This window comes from Cyprinodon tularosa, unplaced genomic scaffold (assembly GCF_016077235.1).
Source record: "Cyprinodon tularosa strain WSP-4 unplaced genomic scaffold, ASM1607723v1 ctg168, whole genome shotgun sequence".
Taxonomy (NCBI): domain Eukaryota; kingdom Metazoa; phylum Chordata; class Actinopteri; order Cyprinodontiformes; family Cyprinodontidae; genus Cyprinodon; species Cyprinodon tularosa.
In genome coordinates this window covers 672501-700014 of record NW_024038513.1, presented here as the reverse complement: position 1 = coordinate 700014, position 27514 = coordinate 672501, and the positions used below count along the sequence as shown (strand labels likewise).

Here is a 27514-nt window from a genome sequence, read left to right as displayed (position 1 = left end):
TGGCCCCTGTCTCTGTTTGGCCCCTGACTTTCTGTGTTCTCCGTGGCCCCTGTCTCTGTGTGGCCCCTGACTTTCAGTTTTCTTCATGGCCCCTGTCTCTGTGTGGCCCCTGACTTTCAGTTTTCTTCATGGCCCCTGCCTCTGTGTGGCCCCTGACTTTCTGTGTTCTCCGTGGCCCCTGCCTCTGTGTGGCCCCTGACTTTCTGTGTTCTCCGTGGCCCCTGCCTCTGTGTGGCCCCTGCCTCTGTGTGGCCCCTGCCTCTGTGTGGCCCCTGCCTCTGTGTGGCCCCTGACTTTCTGTGTTCTCCGTGGCCCCTGCCTCTGTGTGGCCTCTGACTTTATGTGTTCTCCGTGGCCCCTGTCTCTGTTTGGCCCCTGACTTTCTGTGTTCTCCGTGGCCCCTGTCTCTGTGTGGCCCCTGACTTTCAGTTTTCTTCATGGCCCCTGTCTCTGTGTGGCCCCTGACTTTCAGTTTTCTTCATGGCCCCTGTCTCTGTGTGGCCCCTGACTTTCTGTGTTCTCCGTGGCCCCTGCCTCTGTGTGGCCCCTGACTTTCTGTGTTCTCCGTGGCCCCTGTCTCTGTGTGGCCCCTGACTTTCTGTTTTCTCCGTGGCCCCTGTCTCTGTGTGGCCCCTGACTTTCTGTTTTCTCCGTGGCCCCAGTCTCAGTGTGGCCCCTGACTTTCTGTTTTCTCTGTGGCCCCTGTCTCCATGTTTTTCCGTCGTTGTGTGGCCCCTGACTCTCTCCTTACCCTGTCTCTCTAAGTCCCCCGACTCTCTGTGGCCCCTCCTCTGCGCTCGGGGCCAGTCATGGCTCTAGAACCACAGCTCGTCCCCTCCGCTGCTGCGGGTGCTGGCCCTCTCTCGGCCCTGCAGCCTCAGCATCTCCAGCACGCTGCGGGCGTAGGCGTCCCTCAGGTTGACTCCTCCCACCACTCCCGTTGGCCCCGCCTCCCCCACCGAGCCCCGGGCCAGCCTCTTCAGCATCTCTCCGTGCCGCAGCGCCGCCTCCTTCACCTTCAGGGTGAAGTAGCAGGCGGAGAAGCGGTCGTTGATGATGGCGATGGGCAGCGCCAGGATCAGGATTCCGGACAGGATGCAGACGAAGGCCAGAACTTTGCCCAGCGCCGTGTCAGGCCGGATGTCCCCATAGCCCACCGTGGTCATGGAGGTGGTGGCCCACCACCAGGCAGCGGGAACGCTGGTGAAGGTGGTGGCCGGAAGGTCGTGCTCCAGAGCGAAGACCACCGTGGCAAAGATGGAGATCCCAACGCCGAGGAAGAGGAGCAGCACACCGACTTCCTCGTAGCACTGAGCGATGGTCATTCCCAGGGACTTCAGACCTGAATGGATGAGAAGAAAAACATCAGGAATGTTCTCTGTTCATGTTCTTAGAGGAACAGAATATGTGTTCATGTTTCTTTCTCAATTCAGAGGGACCCCTGCCCTTTGCCTAGTGCCCCGAATTTCCTAAATCCGCCCCTGCTGAAAGGTCAAGTTGCCTAAATAGTAGTGCTGCACCGATACCAGAATCGGGCGGGGCCCTGATACCGCACTAAAATGGTGGAATCAGTATCAACGAGTAACAACAAATGGGGTCAAAAAAAGGGCATCGGTGCAACGCTACTAAATAGATGCATCAATCTACCATTCAAGCAATAATCTAGTTTCCCCTCTAATCTTATTGTGGTTACAAAAGTCTAAGGCAGGCCGTTTCGATATTTATTAGTTTTAATACATATGTCTGATATCATAAGTACATTTTTTCTTGTCAAAATGACTTTTTCAAACAATTTACATTCTTTATATCATTCAAATATTCTGGATGTCTAGAAGTGAATCTGCTCTACTGATAATGGCTTCTCATATGTGCAGGGCGCGATGTTAACCATCGCCCGATCGCCCGGGGCAAGTAGTTGGGCAAGTGCAATGATTGCAAAAAAAAAATTTTTTATCACTCAAAATTACTTTAAAATCACCAACATTTGATGAAAACAACCCAGAAGCGTTGCTGGCGCCATTTTTGTTGTTTTGTACACATTCTGGCGTGATTTGGAAAAGCCGTGTGATTTTCCGCCAGATACCAGTCATATACCGTGACTCTAAAATAAAAGTTATTCATTTGTGACGTTGACTTCTGTCTTGTGATTTATCTTAAGTTTTTAACCTGTCAAGTTTTTTTTAGATTTTTAACATTACAATTTATATCTTTCCAAGCACACAACAGTTTAAAGCAAAGTTTACAAAAAACATTTAAAAAACAAACATGTTTCATTGATATATATACAAAAATGAATATTAGGAACTGTATTTATCAAACATTATACTGGGCAAGTAAAAATTGTTTCTGGGCAAATGAAATGTGAAAGTCACTTGCCCAAAGGGCAAGTGGTAAAAATCCTTAACATCAACCCCTGCATATGTGTCATGCAAGTGCTGAACTCTGAGTGGACCTACTTAGAGTTGATTAAACTAACCTAAAGCAGCTGTTTTGAAACCGAAAACTTAGGATTTCCAACATTAGGAGAGATCAATTCTGAACTAAGGATTTGAGTCTGAGTTTGTTAAACCTGCTTTGTGAAACGGGTCACTTAATGCAGAATCTTGCAGCAAATGTGGCAAAATATGGTTGCAGAACAATGTTGTGGCTCCAAAGATCACAAGATAAGAAATTCTCTTTAAATAGCCTGAATAATCTCAAACCTACGGAAGAGGATTAGGGCCACTAAAAAAAAAATAGTTAACTGATTTTTAAATTTTATTTCAGTTTAATATGGGAAAAAAAGTCAGAATTCTGAGATTAAAGTCAGAATTCTGACTTTACAGTTTTTTCTGATTGCTTAAGCACATTTTTTGTAACTATTGGCTATTTTTGCAAAACTCTACACACAAATAAGAAAACCTTTCACCCAATTATCAAAACATTGCAGTTCTCTTGCAAAAGCGAACACAGCTAGATTAACTCTTCACACCTTTGTAAAAATGGTGTTTTCGTATCAAACAGTAAACACAAGCCATCATCTACTAAGCACACAATGTGCCAACTACACATTGATGGTATGAATACAAAACACATCTGGCTTTCTCTTTCTCTGTGTACAGATGTCAATTTGAGGTCATACTTTTGTCATAGTGTCATGTAAACATATAAGGTTCCAAATTTCAAGTATTGCTGTTTATTCACACTCATCAAAACCAAGACAAAGTCAGAACACAAAATAGTAATTTCACAAAAAACAAAAAAAACAATCAGCCTACATCATGTCGTCTTTCTGGGTCCGGCCACAAAATTTCGTCCACATCGCATGCGATATCCTCCAGTCCAAGGCACCGGGGAAAATATCTCCTTGAATGCCGTATGCAGGCCTGACATGATGCCTGGTCAATATCTCCACATGCCTCCTCCATTGCCTGTAAAAGGGCTACCTGTTGATGAGGATGACGGTCGTACACTTTCCAGCGCCAGGCAGAGAAGAACTCCTCGATGGGATTTAAGAATGGAGAGTATGGAGGCAGGTTGAGTGCCATGAAGAATGGGTGGTCTGTAAACCAGTTGCGGACCAAAGCAGCCCTATGGAAATCAACATTGTCCCATATGATGACATATTGGGTATGCTCTGGTCTCTGAACAGTGAGCATGTCATGTAAGGTGTCCAGGAATGCAATAATGTGTGCAGAGCTGTATGGGCCTATGGTTGCATGATGGTGAACAACACCATTTTGTCTTATAGCTGCACACATGGTTATGTTATGTATTGGTTATGTCCAATAATGTTCCTGTCACGTCTCCTGGTTTTACTGAGGTTAAAACCAGCTTCATCTACAAAAAGTAGCTCATGTCCCATTGCATCTGCTTCTAGTTCCATCACTCTCTGGACAAGACAAAACAAATGCATCACATCAGGCCCATGCACAGCACTACAGTATGCACTTCCAAATTCAGAACCATTGACACTATAGCTTACCTGCACATAGTCATATCACAGTTGCTTTACCTGTTCTGTGTTTCTCTCGAAAGGAACTCTGTAAATTTGTTTCATTCTTATTCTGTGGCGTGCAAGTACATGACTTCATGAAGAAATGCTTATTGCCTATTTTGAAAGATGGTGTCATTATCAATTATTATTATTTATAGTGCTTAGGCTGATTGCAAAGTGAACTAATTATCTAAAACAGTTTTCACATGTGAAAGTGTGCCAGACAGTTGGCAAAATAGTGTTAATGATAGCCATACATGTGTATGATTTTACTAGGAGTGTGTTGGAAATTTGGTAATAGAGTGTTGTGCAGTGAATTGTGCCTACAGTTTTGCAAAATGTGTGGTACAAAATTGCAAACTGAGTGCAATGCAGTGTTTGTGCTTTTAGTTTTGCAAACTCAGTGAGTGGTTTTGCTATACGTATTAATAGTTTTAGAAATTGTGCTACAAGAATCACGATTAGCGCTTAAGCATTCAGAAAAAACTGTAAACAGAAGTGTAGAGTTTTTACAAGAGTGTTTAATTATGCAAAGGATCTGTAGTGTTTTGCTAATTGGGTGTGTGGTTGTGCTAATTGTGTGTAGTGTTTTGAAAACACGGGCCCTGTTTTGAAAATCGTGCTTAAGCAATCCAAAAAAACTGTAATGTAGATGGACACCACGAAGGAAGAGATGTGGAGCACTCAGCTTCACTGACAAAGATGTGAGTTGTTTAGGAGTGCCAGTGACACATTGGTGGAAAATGACGGAATTAGGCAACTCTTTACGTGCCCGAGGGGTCCCCTCATTAATAGAGGAGCAGAAGGTCATTAAAACAAGAGAGCTAGTCTCTAAAACAGACATGGCTATGGCTTGATGCTAACATGTTTGTTAACTGTCAGAATTCTGAGAAAAAAGTCCGAATTCTGAGATTAAAGTCCGAATTCTGAGATTAAAGTCCGAATTCTGAGAAAAAAGTCTGAATTCTGAGATTAAAGTCCGAATTCTGAGAAAAAAGTCAGAATTCTGAGATTAAAGTCCGAATTCTGAAAAAAAAAGTCAGAATTCTGAGATTAAAGTCCGAATTCTGAGAAAAAAGTCAGAATTCTGAGATTAAAGTCAGAATTCTGAGATTAAAGTCCGAATTCTGAGAAAAAAGTCCGAATTCTGAGACAAAAGTCCGAATTCTGAGATTAAAGTCAGAATTCTTAGGAAAAAATCAGAATTCTGAGATTAAAGTCAGAATTCTGAGATTAAAGTCCGAATTCTTAGAAAAAATTCAGAATTCTGAGATTAAAGTAAGAATTCTGAGATTAAAGTCCGAATTCTTAGGAAAAAATCAGAATTCTGAGATTAAAGTCAGAATTCTGAGATTAAAGTCCGAATTCTGAGAAAAAAGTCAGAATTCTGAGATTAAAGTCCGAATTCTGAGAAAAAAGTCAGAATTCTGAGATTAAAGTCCGAATTCTGAGAAAAAAGTCAGAATTCTGAGATTAAAGTCAGAATTCTGAGATAAAAGTCCGAATTCTGAGAAAAAAGTCTGAATTCTGAGACAAAAGTCTGAATTCTGAGATTAAAGTCAGAATTCTTAGGAAAAAATCAGAATTCTGAGATTAAAGTCCGAATTCTGAGATTAAAGTCCGAATTCTGAGAAAAAAGTCTGAATTCTGAGATTAAAGTCCGAATTCTGAGAAAAAAGTCAGAATTCTGAGATTAAAGTCCGAATTCTGAAAAAAAAGTCAGAATTCTGAGATTAAAGTCCGAATTCTGAGAAAAAAGTCCGAATTCTGAGACAAAAGTCCGAATTCTGAGATTAAAGTCAGAATTCTTAGGAAAAAATCAGAATTCTGAGGTTAAAGTCAGAATTCTGAGATTAAAGTCCGAATTCTTAGGAAAAAATCAGAATTCTGAGATTAAAGTCAGAATTCTGAGATTAAAGTCCGAATTCTGAGAAAAAAGTCAGAATTCTGAGATTAAAGTCCGAATTCTGAGAAAAAAGTCAGAATTCTGAGATTAAAGTCAGAATTCTGAGAAAAAAGTCAGAATTCTGAGATTAAAGTCCGAATTCTGAGAAAAAAGTCAGAATTCTGAGATTAAAGTCCGAATTCTGAGACAAAAGTCTGAATTCTGAGATTAAAGTCAGAATTCTTAGGAAAAAATCAGAATTCTGAGATTAAAGTCCGAATTCTGAGATTAAAGTCCGAATTCTGAGAAAAAAGTCAGAATTCTGAGATTAAAGTCAGAATTCTGAGATAAAAGTCCGAATTCTGAGAAAAAAGTCAGAATTCTGAGACAAAAGTCTGAATTCTGAGATTAAAGTCAGAATTCTTAGGAAAAAATCAGAATTCTGAGATTAAAGTCCGAATTCTGAGAAAAAAGTCAGAATTCTGACTTCAATCTCAGAATTCTAACTTTTATCCCATATTAAACTAAAATACAATTTAAAAATCAGTTAACTTTTTTTTTTCAGTGGCCCTAATCCTCTCCATACAAACCTCCTGGTTTTTCTGTTATTTTTTTCCCTTTCTGTTCCATCATCTCATCTCAAACCCAAACGTCTTCCCGTTCAGTTGTAGTCGGAGCAGCTCTGACTCCAGCTGGACCCTGTTTTTCCCTCATTATTCAAATTCCTGCTCCACTTTTCTCTTCTCCAGTCGATTCTCCTTCATTATTCATGAGTCCAGGGATCATAGTGCTTCCTAAAATCACTCAGATCAAAGCTCTTGCTTGTCGGCGTCTGAAGCTCCAGCAGCAGCTTTATTTGCACATGTAATCTCACTCTCTTCTCTTTCTGCAGCCAAAATTGAATCAATATTTTCTTTGTGTCTGAGGACAGAGACGCCGCCGGCAGATAAATCTCAGCTGCTGCTTCTGCTTCTTCTGTCCCTGGATGTTCACACGTCAGCAGTGTGAAATCCGCTGACAGGGGAATAAAAACCTCAGAGCTGACGTCCAACTCTGCTACATTCTCACACCTGGTTGCTTTAATGATGGGTTCTGTTCTTGGAGCAGATAGTGGCCTAAAAACAGGAGCTCAAGTACACACACACACATACACACATATCTATGTATAGCTATAGATAGCTATACATAGATATTCATGCAAATAAAAAAATCTGTTCCTCACCCGACCTTGGGCGGTCTCCATTTTTTCCTCCAAGCTCAGGTCCTCTACCAGAGGCCTGGGAGGTTGAGGGTTCTGCCAGTATCTTTGCTGTTCCTAGAACTGAACTCTTCTGGACCGAGATGTCTGATGTATTTCCTGGGATCTGCTGTAACTCCTCCAGTTTGGGGGTCACTGCCCCGAGGGCCCCAATGACCATGACTGCCACTGATGCCTTGACCTTCCAGGTTTTCTCCAGCTCTTCTCTGAACCGCTGGTATTTCTCTACTTCAGGCATCCCCGAAGTCGGTCATCGAGGTTTCCCTGCTTTAGCACAGCTGTTTTTGATGACTGCAGTTAATCAGCTTTCAATTAAAATCAGCTGTGCTGGAGCAAGGAAACCTCTAAAACCTGCAGGACAGCGGCCCTCCAGGACCGACTTTGGGGATGCCTGCTCTAGTTTTTCCTGATGTTGCAGTCACTTGGTATCGCTATGACAACCATAAAGGCTTTCCTCTGCTTTTTGTCCACCGACACAATGTCCGGTTGGTTTGCCATTACCATTCAGTCCGTCTGTATCTGGAAGTCCCACAGGATCTTGGCTCGGTCATTCTCTGCCATCTTTGGAGGCGTTTCCCACTTCGACCTTTGGGTTTCCTGCCCATACTCTGCTCTCCTCTATTGCTCTGGTGCTCCTGTGCAGCCATAATGAGTGCCTCTATGCTGTCCTTCAGTCCGGCTTTGTCTAGCCATCGGTAGGATTGCCTGATATCTGCCGCTTCGATCATGTTTCGGTGATGCATCCCTTGTAGGGGCTTATCCTCCCATTAAGGAGTCTCTGGCACCTCATCTTCTGCTCCCCATTGTCTGAGACATCCACTGAGGATGTCCTCTGTTGGAGCCTTGTCCTTGATGTACTTATGGATCTTGGATGTTTCATCCTGGATAGTGTCTCTTACGGTCATTAGTCCTCGGCCTCCTTCCTTAGGGCTGGCGTCCAGTCTCAGGGTGCTAGACTTGGGGTGGTACCTCCTTGGAGTAGCTCTACCAGTTTGATTCTGTTCTTTTGTCATGCTACACAACTGGATGGATTTCTTTGTGGTATTTTGTTCTTTGTGGACATTTGGGATGATCCATAACCATCATCCCAAATGGAGGAGTGGTTACAGCAGATCCCTGGAAATACATCAGACATCTCGGTCTAGAAGGGTTCAGTTCTAGGAACAGGAAAGATACTGGTAGAACCCTCAAGCTCCCAGGCCTCTGGTAGAGGAGCCCAGCTTGGAGGAAAAAGGGGGAAGACCACCCAAATACATACATCTATATATATAGATGTATATATTCTTCTTTTTTTTGCTGTAACAGTATAAATAGGAAGGGTAGATTTTATGCTGAAGCTGCACCCATGGGGGAATAATGGTAAACTGCCAGGTAAAAAAAAATACATAGAAGTCTGTAATGTCTCTTTGAAGTAGAGCACAGATCATGTAGAATAGAGTCTGTATGAGACTGACATACATTTAAGGCTGAATGATCTTTGAGGACTTTCTCCTTTTTAAAAGCAGAGCAGATTTTGTCCCACTGAGTTCAGACTCAGCTCAGAAATCAAGATGATTTCAATCAGATTGATTACTTCCTGTATTAATATGATGCAACGGTGGCATCAGCTTCCAGCTTTATTGGAGCCCAAACATTGAATTGAAAAGTCAAAATAAGCAGATAAATGATGTTTCTGTTTGTGAATTTTATCTGCCTCCAAGTCCTCTCACTCCCATGGGGTTACATCTGGGGATGAGACTGACTGTCATTATATTGCATTTGCAATATAATGGCAATTTACCAAAATGCAATTTTCAAAATCGCACGGCACAAATTTTTAATCATACTGTGTTTAACAACAGCAAGATACTAAATTTCTCCTTCCAGGCTTTTAAGTGATGGAAAATCTCTTCAAGTCATTTTGTCGTCACTAGGAAACGTAGTAAGAGTTGCCACCATTTTTGACTTTTTATTGAGACTTTTTTTTTCCTCGGCGTTCTCCATTCTGGGCTCATGATTTTGATTGGTCTGCAACCTTAAACCCGCCCCTTAATAAGGGCGCGTTCACAGAATTCCTGATCAGTCAAAGCTGGATTAAGTTGGTGAATTGATAAGCATCTTCATGGTACCACTGATCCTTATTGCCATTGTTGGGGACTGCTTAAACTGGATAGACTGGGAGTAATCCTGTGACATTTTGCTCGCTAATTTAAAATGAGCATTATATAACAATAATATTACGTGCTAGCCAGGTTTTATTGTCCACTTTTAGTCCCAGAACCAATGGAATAAATATCGATAAGCAGAGACAGCAGTTGCTTAGGGGCCCATGACCTCTTAGGGGCCCCATCACTGACACCTGGTGGACCCCCTACTCAATTGTCCACTAGGACGTCTCTTTGCAGATGTAATGGTGCGAAAAATTCCTCTTAAACCCACCTGATCCTGAAATGACTGACCGCCCCGGACCGTATTTATACCCCAACACATGCCACATTTCAACATGATGGTGAGACGTTTAAACACGACACCAATAGCAAAGCAGACAGTGGTACTTTTAATTACTATGTTAATAACTGTGTATAGTTCATTAGATGGTTGGTAAAAAGATAAGCATCTCCCCGAAATGAGTTTTTGAAACTTGGGATGTCTGTAACATGTGGTGGTGCTCTGTCACCAATGGTTTCATTCAAGGTGCGCACTCACTAGTTTTGTGTGATGCTTGAACATATACTGCTGAGAATTGCATAATGGTTTTTTTTTGGCCGATTTATGGAACTGTCACTGTATCCCGAACCTTTATCACGTGTTGTACTTCATATGGGGCCTACCCAGATAATGTTGCTTACGGGCCTATGTTGTTACGCCTTTGCCCAGAACTACCGGATAACTCTACCAATCACTCTACCAATCACTCTACCAATGCCTGGAAGAACCTGTACGATTGTTTACCTGTGGAGTGTCGGCCAAGCTTGAGCATGCGCAGGGTTCTGAGGAGACGAAGCACCTGGACCACTCGGCCCATGTTCTCCAGCTCCGTGGATCCGCCGTGGAGACTCTCCATTGCCAGCGTGACATAGAAAGGCAAGATGGCCAGCAGGTCGATCATGTTGGGAATGCTCCGACTGAACCGGCACTTATCTCTGACGGACACAAAGCGTAGAACCAGCTCACCGGTAAACCATATGACGCATACGTACTCCACAGAATCAAGCAGCCGCGGCCCACTGATGCCCAGCCAGCTCACACCAAAGTCCTCCTCCAAGTCCAGAGAGATGAGCACCATGTTGATGACCGACAGCACCACAAAGAAGATGGAGAGTGAGCCAAAGGTACGAGCTGCACGGGATGATTCTGGTTTCTCTAGAAGGTCCCAGAGACGCCGGCGAAAGCCTGGACAAGCCGCGCCAACAAAGTCCTCCTCGTCATCATTGGCCTCAAACTCTCGGTGGACATCCAGGGACTCCTTCTGCTCCTTCCGGCGGTAGTAACGCGCCCGGCAGCAGGAGTTGATACGGAGCTCGTCTATGCCCCAGTACTCGATCTCCTGAAGGAAGGAGATCTCACAAAGTTCCTCCATGACATGAAGGTGACCCGTCTGATAGAAGTTCATCACGTACCTGTGGAAAGACAAGAAACAGAGACAAGTGAAACAAAGTTCCGCCATCTTAGACTCTTTAGAGACAACATTTTAAACTCTGCAATGCTGCAAACAATGACTCAGTGAAGACCTGAAGACAGAACATCAGAACACCAGAACACCAGCAGCCAGACGTGAAGGGCTGATTATCCGGGCTTGTTCTGCTGCCACTGAGAGGAACACGAACTGATCTGTAGACTGGTGGGTAAGCTTGGTCTCACGATCCCAAACAAAGCCTCAAACCTGCAACAGGATGGCTAAAAATAATGAAGATTGTACTACTTCTGTCTGCTGCTGAAGAAGGTTCCAAAGGCTGCTGGGGTAGGTTCTACTGCTGTTTGAAGAAGGTTCTACTGCTGCTGGAGGAGGGTCTACTTGTTCTAGAGGAGGTTCGACTGGTGCTGTGGGAGGTTCTGCTGCTCCTAGAGGTGGTTCTACTGCTGCTGGAGGAGGTTCTACTGCTGTTTGAAGAAGGTTCTACTGCTGCTGGAGGAGGGTCTACTTGTTCTAGAGGAGGTTCTACTGGTGTTGTGGAAGGTTCTGCTGCTCCTAGAGGTGGTTCTACTGCTGCTGGAGGAGGTTCTACTGCTGCTGGAGGAGGTTCCTCTGCTTTTGGACAAGGTTCTACTGCTGCTGGAGGAGGTTCCTCTGCTGTTGGACGAGGTTCTACTGCTGTTTGAAGAAGGTTCTACTGCTGCTGGAGGAGGGTCTACTTGTTCTAGAGGAGGTTCTACTGGTGTTGTGGAAGGTTCTGCTGCTCCTAGAGGTGGTTCTACTACTGCTGGAGGAGGTTCTACTGCTGCTGGAGGAGGTTCCTCTGCTTTTGGACAAGGTTCTACTGCTGCTGGAGGAGGTTCCTCTGCTGTTGGACGAGGTTCTACTGCTGTTGGAGGAGGTTCTACTGCTGCTGGAGGAGGTTGTACTGGTGCTGGAGGAGGTTCTACTGCTGTTGGAGGAGGGTCTACTTGTTCTAGAGGAGGTTCTACTGGTGCTGTGGGAGGTTCTGCTGCTCCTAGAGGTGGTTCTACTGCTGCTGGAGGAGGTTCTACTGCTTTTGGAGAAGGTTCTAGTGCTGCTGGAGGAGGTTCTACTGCTGTTGGACGAGGTTCTACTGCTGTTTGAAGAAGGTTCTACTGCTGCTGGAGGAGGTTCCTCTGCTGTTGGACGAGGTTCTACTGCTGCTGGAGGAGGTTCCTCTGCTGTTGGACGAGGTTCTACTGCTGCTGGAGGAGGTTGTACTGGTGCTGGAGAAGGTTCTACTGGTGCTGGGGGAGGTTCTACTGCTATTGGAGGAGGGTCTACTTGTTCTAGAGGAGGTTCTACTGGTGCTGTGGGAGGTTCTGCTGCTCCTAGAGGTGGTTCTACTGCTGCTGGAGGAGGTTCTACTGCTGTTGGACGAGGTTCTACTGCTGTTTGAAGAAGGTTCTACTGCTGCTGGAGGAGGTTGTACTGGTGCTGGAGGAGGTTCTACTGCTGTTGGAGGAGGGTCTACTTGTTCTAGAGGAGGTTCTACTGGTGCTGTGGGAGGTTCTGCTGCTCCTAGAGGTGGTTCTACTGCTGCTGGAGGAGGTTCTACTGCTTTTGGAGAAGGTTCTAGTGCTGCTGGAGGAGGTTCTACTGCTGTTGGACGAGGTTCTACTGCTGTTTGAAGAAGGTTCTACTGCTGCTGGAGGAGGTTCCTCTGCTGTTGGACGAGGTTCTACTGCTGCTGGAGGAGGTTCCTCTGCTGTTGGACGAGGTTCTACTGCTGCTGGAGGAGGTTGTACTGGTGCTGGAGAAGGTTCTACTGGTGCTGGGGGAGGTTCTACTGCTATTGGAGGAGGGTCTACTTGTTCTAGAGGAGGTTCTACTGGTGCTGTGGGAGGTTCTGCTGCTCCTAGAGGTGGTTCTACTGCTGCTGGAGGAGGTTCTACTGCTGTTGGACGAGGTTCTACTGCTGTTTGAAGAAGGTTCTACTGCTGCTGGAGGAGGTTCCTCTGCTGTTGGACGAGGTTCTACTGCTGCTGGAGGAGGTTCCTCTGCTGTTGGACGAGGTTCTACTGCTGCTGGAGGAGGTTGTACTGGTGCTGGAGAAGGTTCTACTGGTGCTGGGGGAGGTTCTACTGCTATTGGAGGAGGGTCTACTTGTTCTAGAGGAGGTTCTACTGGTGCTGTGGGAGGTTCTGCTGCTCCTAGAGGTGGTTCTACTGCTGCTGGAGGAGGTTCTACTGCTGTTGGACGAGCTTCTACTGCTGTTTGAAGAAGGTTCTACTGCTGCTGGAGGAGGTTCCTCTGATGTTGGACGAGGTTCTACTGCTGTTGGAGGAGGTTGTACTGGTGCTGGAGGAGGTTCCTCTGATGTTGGACGAGGTTCTACTGCTGTTGGAGGAGGTTCTACTGCTGCTGGAGGAGGTTCCTCTGATGTTGGATGAGGTTCTACTGCTGTTGGAGGAGGTTGTACTGGTGCTGGAGGAGGTTGTACTGGTGCTGGAGGAGGTTCTACTGGTGCTGGGGGAGGTTCTACTGCTTCTAGAGGAGGTTTTACCACTTTTGGAGGAGGTTCTACTGATGGTGGAAGAGGTTTTACTGATTTTGGAGGAGGTTCTACTGCCGTTGGAGGAGGGTCTACTTGTTCTAGAGGAGGTTCTACTGGTGCCGGGGGAGGTTCTACTGCTTTTGGACAAGGTTCTACTGCTGTTGGAGGAGATTCTACTGCTTCCAGAGGAGGTTTCACTGCTGTTGAAGGAGGTTGTACTTCTGATTAAGGGAGTCCTACTAATGATGTAGGAGGTTCTACTGATGATTGAAAAGGTTCTGCTGCTGGGGAGATTATTTTGCTGTTGGAGGAGGTTCTAAGGGCTTCCGTTCATCTTTCTTATCAGTCGAATCCAGCTGATTGAAACTGTCAACAGAAATCCTGCTTTAAGCAGAACTCCTGTTTGGATGAAGGTGGAGTCAAGCTCATGTTCAGTTGGGAAGGCGACTATCTCAGCATCAGTTCCTGAAGGATGTCAACCATTTTTCTTCTCTATGGTTCCCAAAATCATTTTAGCTTAGCAGGAACCACATCTTCTCCAGTGGAGGTAGACCCAGTCTGAGCCTCTCTAGTTCTGAACTGTGAGGAAATATGATCGGTTCCTTTCATGAAGTCTGAGCGCAACCTTCAGCAGATCTGAAAGGTTGAACATGACAGGAGATGTGCTCAAAGAAACACCAGCAGCCTGAAATATTCACACTTCTCCTCATGTTTCTGTCACTGAGCTCCTCCAGCTGCCGATCAGCTTACAGCTTTTCTTCCTGCCTTTAGGCTGAGAAGCTGTTGTCTGAACAAACAGATGGCTGCTGACAGCAGAAAGAGCAAAACAAAAGCTGGCACACATGAGGCCTGTTTCACTGAGGCTGAATTTAGGAACCCAGCATATCAGATAAAGGCAGGTTTGACTTAGCCTGATTACATCATCCTGGCTTCATGGGTTCTACAGGCCAGACCATCTAGAGAATACATGACAGCAGAAAGGTTGGCCCCTTAACTTAAACAAACTATGGCCTGTTTTAGAAGGATGACGCCACCGTAGCTCCATGTTGCTGAAGATGCAGTCAGCATCTCAGATCATCTGAAGCAATAAGAGGTGTTCAGGTTCAACACATCATGGATGTATTTTTATATATAAAAGGTTTTGAGAGAAACTTTTTTTTTTATATATTTGTATTTTTTGTCTTTTTTGGATCGACTTTTAAAGGTACACTATGCAACCGGTGTTGATTTTCCAGCGAGGCTCCCCCCAGAGGGCGAAAGTAAAAGTGCACTGTCGTAAATATGCACAGCTGTTCTCCTGGTTTCTCCGTCAAGCCAGGCGCGGTTGTTTTGAGCTTAGCAGACAGGCGAACGCAACAAATTATTCAGTACAAGCAGTAAAAATGAAGCAGCAGACGCGATTTTGCTGCTTTTGCTGCATCTGGTGTGAAAGCAGCACTGCACAAATATCGCCACTGTGCTAGCAACGAGCATGCTTTTAACTGAGGGGTGTAGCAGTTCTCGCCGTAAAGCAAGACCGACTCTCGCGAGACTTCTGAGCCTGTAGGTGCGGGTCGGTGCTCCTGCAATTGCAAGTGCGGTATTTCCCCCACAGACCACCAGGGCGGCCGAGAATACCTTTGTTCAACCTGAAATGACTCATTTAATCATCCAAAACGTTATGGAACACATTAATTAACTGAAAAATGTTGCATAGTGTGCCTTTAAGAATTGCATTCTTTTCACATATTTCTCTGGAGAGAGGAGCAAAAACTCCTTTCTATTGGTCTGCTGGACGTTAGCAACATTTTTGTTGGTCAGTGTGAGCAAGTGTTTGGATTGGGTGAAGAGATTGTCATTTGTGAAATGCAATTTGAAAAACATTTAACTTTAAAACTAAATCAGAAAAACAGAAATAAAAAAGTGAAAATGTAAAAACCTGTGAAAACCTTTTAACAGATCTACTCTGAAAAAAATATATATTAGGAATAAAATCAAAATGATAGAATCTAAGAAAAAGAGTTATACACAAAAACTTTTTTTTCGGAATAAAAAAAATCTTTTAAAATGTTTGTTCCTAATGGCTTTTTTTCAAATTTCAAATTACAAAACCAGTTTTTGGCTTGGAACAATAATGGACCAAAATTCACTCCATAAATTGGGACCCATCAATCTGCACATGTAACAGACAAGTCATTGTAAAGGAAGACACATGTTTGGAGATAACCCGAATAAATGGTCAACATTTGCTTCTATATCAGCAATTTCTCCAATCAACACAGCAACAGTCCGTTAAAGGCTTTTCTGTCAAACTTAGAACAGCAGAAGTCTGGGGGAAAAAAACAAAGACTTGCTGTGTTTCAATTACAAATGTGCAAAAAACTATGCTGAAATTCTGCTACTTTTGAATTTAAAGATTTTCTCAATATAAAATACATCATATAGCTAATTTCCATTAAATAAAATTATAATTGCACATGAATACGTTTGTAAAATCATAGCTCTTGAAAACAACATGGCATCTTCATAACTGGTGCTCATCGTCGCCAACTAAATGTATAAAAATAATCCGTCTCATCAAGAAACTATAATGTCCACATATTGATTGTGTGAATAGCAGTGTGGGATTTGAACTCAGAATCTCTGAAACCCAAGAGCAATGCTCTACCAGAGATGGCAAAAGTACTCACTTTCTGTACTTGAGTAAAAGTAGAGATACTTGTGTTAAAAAATACTCTGGTAAAAGTGGAAGTACTGATTAAACTTCTTTACTCAAGTAAAAGTAACAAAGTACAGGCTTGTAAATGTACTTAAAGTATAAAAGTAAAAGTAGAAACCACTTTTTTCATGCCGTTGCCTACATTTTAAATGGATGTCTGCCAATAGGACTAGATCTCCGTTGTGTTCATTTTCAATCATCTCGTCGTCCATGCTACTATGCTAACGCCACCGCCACCAAGCTGCAATGATTTGCCGCCAATGAATACCGCCGAATCTGTCGATTCATCTTGTAGTGGTGCGTCAAATGCAACGTAGATTCCCATCCAATTACATTGAATTTGGTATTGATGACGTGAAAAATAATAACGGTAACTCCATTGAAATGATTCAAAACTAAAGTAACGAGCCAATTTTTTAAAATGTAAGGAGTAGAAAGTACAGATATTTGTGTAAAAATGTAAGGAGTGGAAGTGAAAAGTCGCCATAAAAATAAGTAGTAAAGTAAAAATATCAGAAAAATCTACTTGAGTACAGTAACGAAGTATTTGTACTTCGTTACTTCCCATCTCTGGCTCTAACCACTAGGCCGCCACTCCCTATGGTTGGAAGTAATAACATATACAAATATGCAGATGTAAAAATATCAAAATCACAGTAAGAACTTACTGGTTTTTGATCGGTGTGATGCTGACTGGCTGTTTGCCTCAGGAGAGGCTAGTTGCTTGAAAAAAAAATCACCATGGTAACAGATTTTTTACTTCTTTTTGTGAGACTGAGACAAGGCTTAATTAAGCAGGGAAATCTGGAAAATCCCAGCTTAATTGATTAGGGTCCCCCAATCAGATGTTTTCAGAACGATATACCACCATCGCCACTAGGTGGAACATTTCTGCAGGTGATTTTTAAAGGAAAAATCTGGTCATGTTCAGAATACAAACTTCTGAAAATACTTTAAATCTGAAATGATTCCATCCTGTTCAATAAATGATCAGTGTTTTTAATTCAGAGTAATTTTCATGTGAATGTGCTTTACTGGAGGCATCCATGTTTGTCAAAGAACACTACTGCCACCTACTGGTTTGTGACGTCACGGTGCGGTATCGGCTGTTGATCAAGTCCCAGTGCTGTATCTGGTGTTTGTCACAACGCGCTATTATCCAAGTCATCTTGAAAACATTCTTCTTCCAAATGTTGGCTACATATTACGGGTTTTTTCTCTGGCCAGAAGTTCGATGGCAAATCCTCCCTCTTCAAGTTGGCGATCCAACGACCAACCCGTCCGTGGAGGATCAGGAATCAGAAAGGTGGAATAACTCTTTTTTTCACTTTTACCCGATGTATTCCAGCATCCAGCTGCCATGCACGTGGGCATTGTCAGTTTCACTATAGCTCTGGTGAATTTCAATGGTGAAGTCCTCTGGAAATCTTCAATAATTGTTGTTGATTGCAGATGTGTCTAGTAGTTCCCATTGATTTAGCTTGGAAAGCGGGGAGAATGGCGCTAGGCTTACCGCACCGTGACGTCACTGCTGGAAGATGGCAGGAGGGAGGGGCTACTATGTTTGGGCAAAAATGGCCGCTCCCAGACTAAGTGATGGCGACGGAAATTATTATTCTTTAAGGCTAAATTCAATAAAATCACTGCAAACTTATTTGCTTTAGGTATAAATAATGATCCATTGTTTATTCCTGCTGGCCGAACATTTTCCTTTAATAAAGCATTTAGTAACGCTTGTTAGAACAGTTGAACAACTTGCAGATCTGCAGAGGAAAGAGTCCAACAAGGATCCAATGTTGGATTCCTATTTTTTTAAACCCAGTTATGCAGATGAAACTCAGCTTTATCTGATTTTCTGACCAGATGACTCTAGTTCTAATTCTTAGTCTTGTTGAAAGCTGCATGAATATGAATCTTTCTAAATTCAAACTTTGACGCTTTTTGTGTAGTTGATTCAGAAAAAAACACCTACTGGAAAGTTTGGGAGTTTCTGTCAAAGAAGAACTCGTTTGTGAGGAAGTCAGCATCATCGCAAATGTCCAGGACCGAGTCACGGCTGCAGCAGGCCAGCTTCCCAAGCCGGGTCTCTGGGTGGGATGCCAGCAGCTCCTGGGACAGAACGTACCGACTCCCTCCGACGTTGATGACGAAGACCTCGAGGGGATCCCTGATGCATGAAGCCGGTGTCTCACTGAAGAAAACGCTGGAGTCCAGAGACAGCAGAGAGGCGCTGTCAGCGTAGACCTCCAGCCCTGCCATGGAGGTGGTGGGGAGGCTCATGATGGAGGAGAGAGGAGCTGAAGGAGAAATACAAAACATCCAATTTATGACATTCCAAAGTTAAAAAAAAACAATAAACTACTGGACTTCCAAGTTTGAAGATGTTTTGCTTCCCATCTAGGAAGCTTTTTCAATTAAAATGACAGAAATAGTGTTGATTTCCAGGTTTTATCCAGCAGCCCAACAAAGACTTGTTTTAGTTTAGAAAACATGCAAATAGAAACGAAGGAATAGGGGTCGTTTAGCTTCTTTTGTTAGCCTGCAATGCCCCATACCTGTCTATGTCTCTGAAAGGGGGGTCGTTAAAGGGAATTGTTGGTCTGGCTGCATGGGCGGATTTAGGAAATTTAGGGCCCTAGGCAAAGAGACGCAGGGGCCACTTTGAATTGAGAAGACAACGCATAAAATAGACCCATTCTACAGATAGAGAAATGTTAATAGAATAGACATCCATTATCTGTTCTAGGTTGTGTCCCTCTCTTCTTGTCCCTTTTCTTCTTGTTTTCCTCTCTATGTTTTGTACTCAGCTGACTTTTCATGCTGTCTCTAAAGGAATGAAAGATTTTTTCCAAGCACTAAGCTCACTTAGCTGATTGCTCCTTCCTGTGTTTCCAAAAAGGCCAAAGTAAATAACCCAGTCCTTCTTTTCACTGTAGACAAGCCATGATCTGCTTATCTGTTCTCCAATTTTCATTTGGATGAAATAATAGCTGCATGAATCATGACAGCAGACAAGATAGAGGAGAGCAGGAGGCGGGGTTACCAATCTACTCGCTCTGGAGAGCAGAGTTCGCTGCTTTTAGATGTTGTCTCCAAAGTCTCCAGAAGCAGAAAAAAGTCTCTAGATTTGGCGCTAGGAGCTTTTTAGAGATCAAAGTGCTAGAGGGGTCTGAAAAGTGGCTAAATATAGCGACATGTGCAGCAAATGGACTGATCCAATATGGCGGACACTGAGCACATCAAATAAATCTGAACCTCATTATTTTGCAAGAAATGCCTCAGCTTCCTAACTCCACATCATAAATGCATCAAATTATACTGATGGGATTGCCCAGCGATGTACATCAATCCTAACATGAATCCTCTTGTTGCCATGGTAATTATTGTTTCATTATTAAAATAAAAAAACAACACCTCATGGCCCAAAACAATAAAAAATAAATAAATAAATCTTCAGGCTAACGTCTTTTAGGTTTGATTTTCAACTTTTTGATTTTCAACCTTCTCAATAATCGCTAGTTTAAGCAAAACCTGTAGCAAATCTGAATTCTGTAGTTTAATATCTTGGTAATTTTTATGCAACATATGAGTAGAAGCTCTTTTAGTAATTCACCTCTCCACCACTAGGGGATGTGCTTTTGTTCCACCCAGTTAGAACATAAAGAGCCACATGAGCTATTGGAGCATCAGCTGTAAAATATTAAGTAGCTAACGGTGCGGCAGAGGGTGACGGCGTTTGGTTACGTGATACTGACAGAGCTGATGGTCCAAATAACCGCCTGGTCCGTTTGACTGACTCACAGGAGTCAAGGCTGGATAAGAATGACAACAAAGAAGCCAAGCTGCCAAAAGATCCTTGGATTTACCTGAGCAAAGGTGATCCTGGGTGGTGCTGTTGTGAGGAAGACTGCCGGTCCCCACTGATCCAGCGGGTGACGGTAATAAGAAATAAGACCTCAGCCTCTGTTCTGCTGCCAAACAACCTAACAATAAAGAGCCGAAAGCCTGTCTAAACTTTAGATCCATTTATTGTTGGTTTATTTAACCCTCAAGGAAATAATGATGTGTTTATATTTGTTAAAGATTAATTTCCAAATGTTGTTTCCAGGCCTCCAGTAAGAGAAGTTAAACTACAACGCCCCATTCGAACGTCTGGTCATATTCAGAATTCAAACTTCCGAAAGTACTTTAAATACTTTCAGAAATATTTTTAAAAATGTCATACTTGGAAACAAAGTCCAGCGGATTGTTTTTTAACTTTTTTTGGAACACAGGAAACCAGCATTAGCCCTCACCCACTGCTGCACACTGCTGATCAACTGGCTGAGCTGTTTCACCATACATTAAAAACAGTTCCACCTACTGTTCCATAATTCAGGTTTAAAGTGTCGCTCTGCCAGAGCAGATGGTCCGAGTCCTTCAGCCATGAAACAAAAGTTCTACTGGATTCTGTACGAATAAAAAAAAACTGGGATAAATTATTATTTTTCTCTTTGAAATAAAAAAACATGAACCTAAACATCCTGCTTCACTGTGACTGACGGATCTGCCGGTTCTTCACTCCAGCTGCAATTTTCAGAGTAGAACTCAGAGAGTTGGGCAGCGGCGGCCGGCCAATAGAGGGCGCCCCACTCCCCCGATTGACCTTGATTAAAGTCGTAGTGAAGCGGCTGTTCCAACCGTTGCATTTCCGAGTGGTGCCCGACTTTACACGACTGAATAAAGTGAATATGATTGGTTGTTAAGGTTCGCAAGCAAGTTTTATTGTAGCCGGTTTGTCGGAAGCATCTTGCTAACCAGTTAGCAACTTAGTGCTAGCAGGTTCCCAATGGGAAATTCCATTGGGACCAAGTAGCACTAAATTGGTGACTTAGAAACGACGCTGTCAAGGAACGCTATGGACAGCGGAAACATGCAAGAGGAGGAGAGTTTAGTGTCGGAGGTCGTGGATGAGTCTCCTCCGTCATCCATTTTTTATTTAGAGGAGGAAAGCGGGGACGAAGATGTTGTGGAAGAGGACGCCAGGGCGGCAGAAGCTTGGTTTGGTGTAGAAGGCTTCCAGCCGTACATGTTTGAGCCCTTGCCTCGCAACGCTGCCAGTTCTGTTAGCTCTACGCCTGCCGAAGACACAGACGTCCATCCCCGTGAACACTGGGACGGAACTCAATGGGAAAGGAAAGGATTCTGGTTTCAACCGTTGCGTATATTAGCTGCGACATATGAATCAAGATGCTATGACCGAAAAACATTTGATTGACAGATGACCGTTGATATATGATTGGCCGAATTTAGGTGTTCAAGCTGACGTAGAACTAACTGGCCTGCAGAAGATAACGAAAAAAACACAGATTTTAAGACAGGATTCTTTTAAAACAGAAATTTTTAAAATTTTGGGAAAATATTGATATGATTTCCATACAACTTTAAGATATAAAAAAAAAACTTTTATAAATTTTATATCCATCCAATTTCCATCATGCTTAATCTTTAGTGCTCCCTGTCACAGTGTAGCAGGAGGGTAAGGAGGATTTAGAGATGTCATGTTCTGGGACTTTGGAAGGAAGCCGGAGTACCTGGAGAGAGCTCACGCACGCACAGGGAGAACATGCAAACTCCATGCAGAAAGACTCACAGCCAGGAATCTAACCTGGAACCTTCTTGCTGCAAGGCAGCAGCGCTACCCACTGCCCCACTGTTCAGCCCAAATAATTGTATAGAAATTCTTTTATTATAAATTCTATAATGTTTTGTGTTGTTCGTATTCATGCAAATGTACTGCTGTGATACCGTAGCATACATGTAATTGGGTTTTGGTTTACGTTTATTTTGAAGTTACAGCCCAACACCCCGGAGAAAACTCCACCAGCCGCCACTGGAACTGGGAGCTCCTATAAGATGGAAACATGGGTTGACTCGTCACACCTGTGTCTCCTCACGCTTCATCTCCTCCATGTGCTTTCAGGGATTGGAGGCCTCAGCGGAGGAGATGTTTCTGCTAAATGATTTCAGTTCCTTTGAATAAACGCTTCCTGTTGGACCCAACCATATCAGAGCATTTCCTGTCTCCTCTCCATGAGCTTCCTCCTGTTCTGGTTATTTCATCACATCTCCTTTCCTAGTCTCCTCACTTCCCCTCCTCTGAGACCCAGCGGCAGCAGCAGCGAATCAAAGCGAAGGACAGAAACACAAAGAGCCGAGCCGCCGGCCCTGTCCTACTTCTACAAGCTCTGCCTGCTGTAGCATTTCAGCCGTTCCTAATTAATGAATGGGTGCTATTCCTGTGATCATTCATTCCTTTTCTAGTATGAAGCTCTCTGCAGGGGCAGAGCTAGATGGGGGCCATGGCCACCCTTAGCCAATCATTTGCCACCCCTACCATTTTTTCCCCCTGTAATACAGAAGGTGGAAGCAGTAATACTCATTAAAATGTTTCATATATTCATATTTACTTGAAAACAAAAACACTGGTTAATTATACACATCAATATACTGACATTAAAGATGATAAGTACAGAATTCCTGCTCTTTTCAGAACTAGATTTAGTCTTATGTGGTAAAGAGATTCCGTTAAATCAAAGATAATCTTAAAAATTTGTTAAAATATACATTTATTGAACTCACAGTGGAGAAATTTACGTTATGTAGATATTAGTACTTGTAAATATACATTTTATGTGGAACGATTATTGATAAAGTAGGTAAGTAATGACAATGGAGAAGATGTTTGCTCCAGAACTCACACCTCAAGCATGGATGTTTAAATATATGCGTCTATTTGTTAGCAAAGGCTGTGGGAAAGTTTAGTTTGTCTTTATTTAGAAAATATGGATATTTTCCTTGTTCATTTTTTACGTTGGAACAGTGTAGATTGACCCTGAGCTTCTGGCGCCTATCCACTTTCGCCCCCCCCTCAGTGTACTTTGGTTAATGCCTGGCCACCCTTATAACATTTTCTGGATACCCCCCTTTTTTTTTTAAAAAAAAATTTTTTTTTTTTTTTTTTTTTAAAAAAGAAAAAAAAACCCCCCCCGGGGGGCCCCCCTTTTAACCCAAATTCCCCCCATTTTTTTTCCCCCCCCTTTTTTTTTAAAAAAGGGGGTTTTTTTTTAAAAAATTTTTTTTCCCTTTTTTTTGGGGGGAAAAACCCCCCCCCCAAACCCCCCCCCCTTTTTTTCCCCCCTTTTTTTTCCCCAAAACCCCCAAAAATTTTAAAATTTTTTTAAACGGAAAAAAACCCCCAAAAACAAAAAAAAAAAACCCAAAAAAAATTTAAAAAATTTTCTTTTAAAAAAAAAAATTTAGGGGAAAATTTTCCCAAAATTTTAAAAAAAAAATTTTTTAAAAATTTTTTTAATTTTTTTTTTAAGGTTTTTAAATAAAAATTTTAAATTTTGGAAATTTTTTTAAAAAAAAAGGGAAAAATTTTTGGTAAATTAAAAAGGGGGGTTTTTTTAATGGGGGGGGGAAAAAGGGGGGGGGGTTTTTTTTTTAAAAAAGGGGGTTTTTTTTTTTTTTTGGGGTTAAAATTAAATTAAAAGGGGGGGGGTTTTTTCCCCCCGGGGTTTTGGTTTTTTTGGGGGGAAATTTTTTTAAGGGGGGGGGGGGGGGTTTTTTGGGGTTTTGGGGTTGGGGGGGGGTTTTTTGGGGGGGTTTGGGGGGGGTTTAAAGGGGGAAAAATTTGGTTTTGGGGGTTAAAAAAAAAAAATTTTTGGGGGGGAAAAAAAATTTGGGGTTTTTTTGGGGAAATTTTTAAAAGGGTTTTTGGGGGGGGGTTTTTTAAAAAAAGGGGGGGGGAAAATTTTAAAATTTTATTTGGGGGAAATGGATGGAGGGGGGGGGGGTTTTTTTTTTTGGGAAGGTTAAAAATTTTTGGGGGGGGGGGTTTTTTTTGGGGGGGGGGGGGGGGGGAAAAAAAGGGGGTTTTAAAATTTTTTTTTTTAAAATTTTTTTTTTTTAAAATTTTTAAAAAAAAAGGGGGGGGGGGGGGGTTTTTTTTTTTTTTTAAAAATTTTTTTTTAAAATGGGGGGGGGTTTTTATTTTTTTTAAAAAAATTTTTATTTTTTATTTTTATTTTTTTTTTTTAAAAATTTTTTTTAAAAAAAGGGGTTTATTTATATTTTTTTTAAAAATTTTTAAGGGTTTATTTTAAATTTTTTATTTTTTTTTTTTTTTTTTTTTTTTTAAAAAAATTTTTTTAAAAAAATTTTTTTTTTTTTTTTTAAAAAAATTTTTTATTTTTAAATTTTTTAAAGGGGGGGGTTTTTTTTTTAAAGGGTTAGGGGAAATTTTTTTTAAGGGTTTTTTTTTTTAAAAAAAAAATTTTTTTTTTTTTTTTTTTTTTTTTTATTTTTTTTTTTAAAAAGGGGGTTTTTAAAAATTTTTTTTTTTTTTTTTTTTTTTTTTTTTTTTTTTTTTTTTTTATTTTTTTTTTTATTTTTATTTTTTTTAAATTTTTATTTTTAATTTTTTTATTTTATATTTTTTTTTTTTTTTAAAAATTTTTATTTTATTTTTTTTTTTATTTTTAAATTTTTATTTTTTTTGGGATTTTTTAAAAAAAAATTTTTTTTTCCCCCCAAAAAAAAAAAAAAAACCCCCCCCAAAAACCCCGGGGGGGCCCCCAAAATTTTTCACAAAAAAAAATTTTTTTTTTTTTTTTGGGGGGCCACCCCCCTTTTTTTTTTAATTTTTTTTGGGGGGTTTAATTAAAAAAAATTTTTTCACCCCCCAAAAAAAAAAAATTTTTTTTTTCCTTTAAACATTTTTCATTAATTTTTCCTTTTTTTCCATTCATTCATTCTTTAATTCTTTTTCCATTCTTTTTAAAAAACCCCCCTTTTTTTTTTTTCCCCCTTTTTTTTTTTTTTTTTTTTTTTTTTTTTTTTTTTTCCCCCCCCCAAAAACCCCCCCTTTTTTTTTTTCATTTAATTCTTTCCTTTTTTAAAAATTTTTAAAAAAAATTTTTCAAAAAAAAATTTTTTCTTTTTTTTTCATTCAAAAAAATTTTTTTTTTTTTTTCTTTTCCATTCCATTCACCCCTTTTTTAAATTTTTTTTTCCCCTTTTTTTTTTTATTTTTTTTTTTTTAAAAATTTTTTTTTTTTTAAAATTTTTCCCTTTCATTTTTTTAATTAAATTTTTAAAAATTTTTTTTTTAAAAAATTTTTCCATTAAAAAACCCCCCTTTAAAAAAATTTTTTTTTTTTTTTTTTTTTTTTTTTTTTTTTTTTTTTCCCCCCCTTTTTTTTTCCCCCAAAAATTTTTCATTCATTTTTTTTAAATTTCCATTCATTTTCCATTTCATTTTCATTTTTCCCATTTTTCATTTTTTTTTTTTTTTCATTAAAAAATTAAATTTTCCCTTTCCTTTTTAAATTTTTTTTAAATTTTTTTTTTTTTTTTTTTTTAAAAAAAAAAATTTTTTTTTTTTCTTTCATTAAAAAAATTTTTTTTTTTAAATTCACCCTTCATTCATCATTTTTTTCCTTTTTTCTTTTTCCCCTTTTTTTTTCATTTTTCCATTCATTCAGGGCATTTTTTTTTTATTTTTTCTTTTTAAAATTTTTTTTTTTTAATTTTTTTCCCATTCATTTTTTTTCATCATTAAATTCTTTTTTTTTTAAAAAAAATTTTTTTTTTTTTTTTTTTTTTTTTTTTTTTTTTTAAAAAAATTCACCCCCGGCATTCATTCATTTTAAAAAAATTTTTTTTCCCCTTTTTTTTTAAAAACCCTTTCATTCATTTTAACCATTCATTCTTTCTTTTAAATTCCATTCATTTTTTTCATTCATTTTTTTTTTTTTTTTAAAAATTCTTTAAATTCATTCATTCTTTTTTCCCCTTTTTTTAAAAATTCTTTCCATTTTTTTCCCCCATTAAAATTTTTTTTCATTTTTCCCTTTCATTCATTAAATTCATTCAAAATTCCCCCCCAAAAAAAAAAATTTTTTTTTTTCTTTTCCCCCCTTTTTAAATTTCATTTTTCCCCTTCATTCTTTTAAAACCATTAAATTTTCTCTTTTTTTTTTTTTCCCCCCCCTTTCATTTTTTTAACATTTTTTTTTTTTTTAAAAAAAAAATTTTTTTTTATTTTTCTTTTTTTTTTTTTTTTTTTTTTTTTTTAAAAAAAATTAAAATTTCATTTTCATTTTTTTTTTTTTCCCTTTCCTTTTAAATTCCCCCCCCCCTTTTTTTTTCCCCAAAAAAAAATTTTTTTATTCCGGTTTTTTTTTTTTCATTCATTCATTAAAAGGGTTAATTCATTCATTCATTTCATTAAAAATTTTTTTATTCCCCCCCCAAAAAAACCCCCCTTTTTTTTTTTTTTTTTTTTTTCTTTTTTTAAAATTTTCCATTTTTTCATTTTTTTTTTTCATTAAATTTTTTTTTTTCCTTCATTTTTCCTTAATTTTTTTTTTTTTTTTTTAAAAATTTTTTTCTTTCCATTTTCATTTTTTTTTTTTTCATTCTTTCTTTTTTTTAAAAATTTTTCCCCCTTTTTTTAAAAAATTTTCCCTTTCATTCATTTTTTCCCAAAAAAACCCCCTTTTAAAAATTTTTCCCCCCTTTTTTTTTTTTCATTTTTTTTTTTTTTTTTTTTTTTTTTCCCCCCAAAATTCCCCCCTTAAATTTTTTTTTTTAAATTTTTTTTTTTTTAATTCAAATTCATCCCCTTAAAAAAACCCCCCCAAAATTTTTTTTTTTTTCCTTTTTTTTAAAATTTTTTTTCCCTTTTTTTTTTTCCCCCCCCCTTTTTTTTCCCCCATTCATTCATTCACATTCATTCTTTCCCCCCCCTTTTTTTTTTTAACCCCTTTTTTTTAAAGGTTTTTTTTTTTTTTTTTTTTTAAAAAAAAAATTTTTTTTAAAAAAATTTTTCTTTTAATTTTTTTAATTCTTTCCATTCATTCATTCATTCAAATTCATTTTTTTTTTTTAAAAAAACCCTTTTTTTTAAATTCATTCATTTAACCTTTATTAAATTTTTTTTATTTTTAAAATTTTTTTTTTTTTTTTTTTTAAAATTTTTTTCTTTCATTCATTTTTTTTAAAATTTTTTTTTTTTTTTTTCCCCCCCTTTTTTTTTTCCATTAAATTAATTCCCCCCAAATTTTTTTTTTTTTTTTTTAAAAAAAAAAGGGGAAAAAAAACCCTTTTTTCAAAATTTTTTAAATTTTAAATTTTTTTTCATTCATTTTTTTTTTTCCCCTTTTTTTTTTTTTTTTTCCCCCCCTTTTTTTCCTTCTTTCATTTTTTTTTTTTTTTTCCCCCCCCTTTTAAAATTCATTCCCCCCCCCCTTTTTTTTAATTTTTTTTTTTTCATTCTTTTCCCCTTTTTTTTTTTCTTTCCTTTTTTTTTTTTTTTAAAAAAACCCTTTTAATTCATTCCATTTTTTTTCCCCTTTTTTTTTTTCCCATTCATTTTTTTTTTTTTTTTTTTTAAAAAAAAACCCCATTCATTCATTTTTTTTCAGGCATTCATTTTTTTTTTTTTTTTTAAAAACCCCCCTTTTTTTTCAAAAACCCCCCCCCCCCCCCCTTTTTTAAAAAAAAAAAAACCCCC

At 39.7% G+C, this 27514-nt stretch overlaps 1 protein-coding gene across 1 annotated transcript in view; it reads right to left on the bottom strand.

Moving 5' to 3' along the window:
• Nucleotides 1-694: 694 nt before the first annotated feature.
• The window catches only part of kcnv1 (potassium voltage-gated channel modifier subfamily V member 1), a 40109-nt gene continuing 13289 nt past the window's right edge, over nt 695-27514 (bottom strand). The window contains exons 2-4 of the mRNA XM_038281155.1: nt 17924-18248; nt 10051-10718; nt 695-1342 (exon numbers count right to left, since the gene is read on the bottom strand). Of these exons, the coding sequence (XP_038137083.1) occupies nt 816-1342; nt 10051-10718; nt 17924-18248 (1520 nt within the window). The 3' untranslated portion in view covers nt 695-815. The remainder of the gene's footprint in view (nt 1343-10050; nt 10719-17923; nt 18249-27514) is intronic.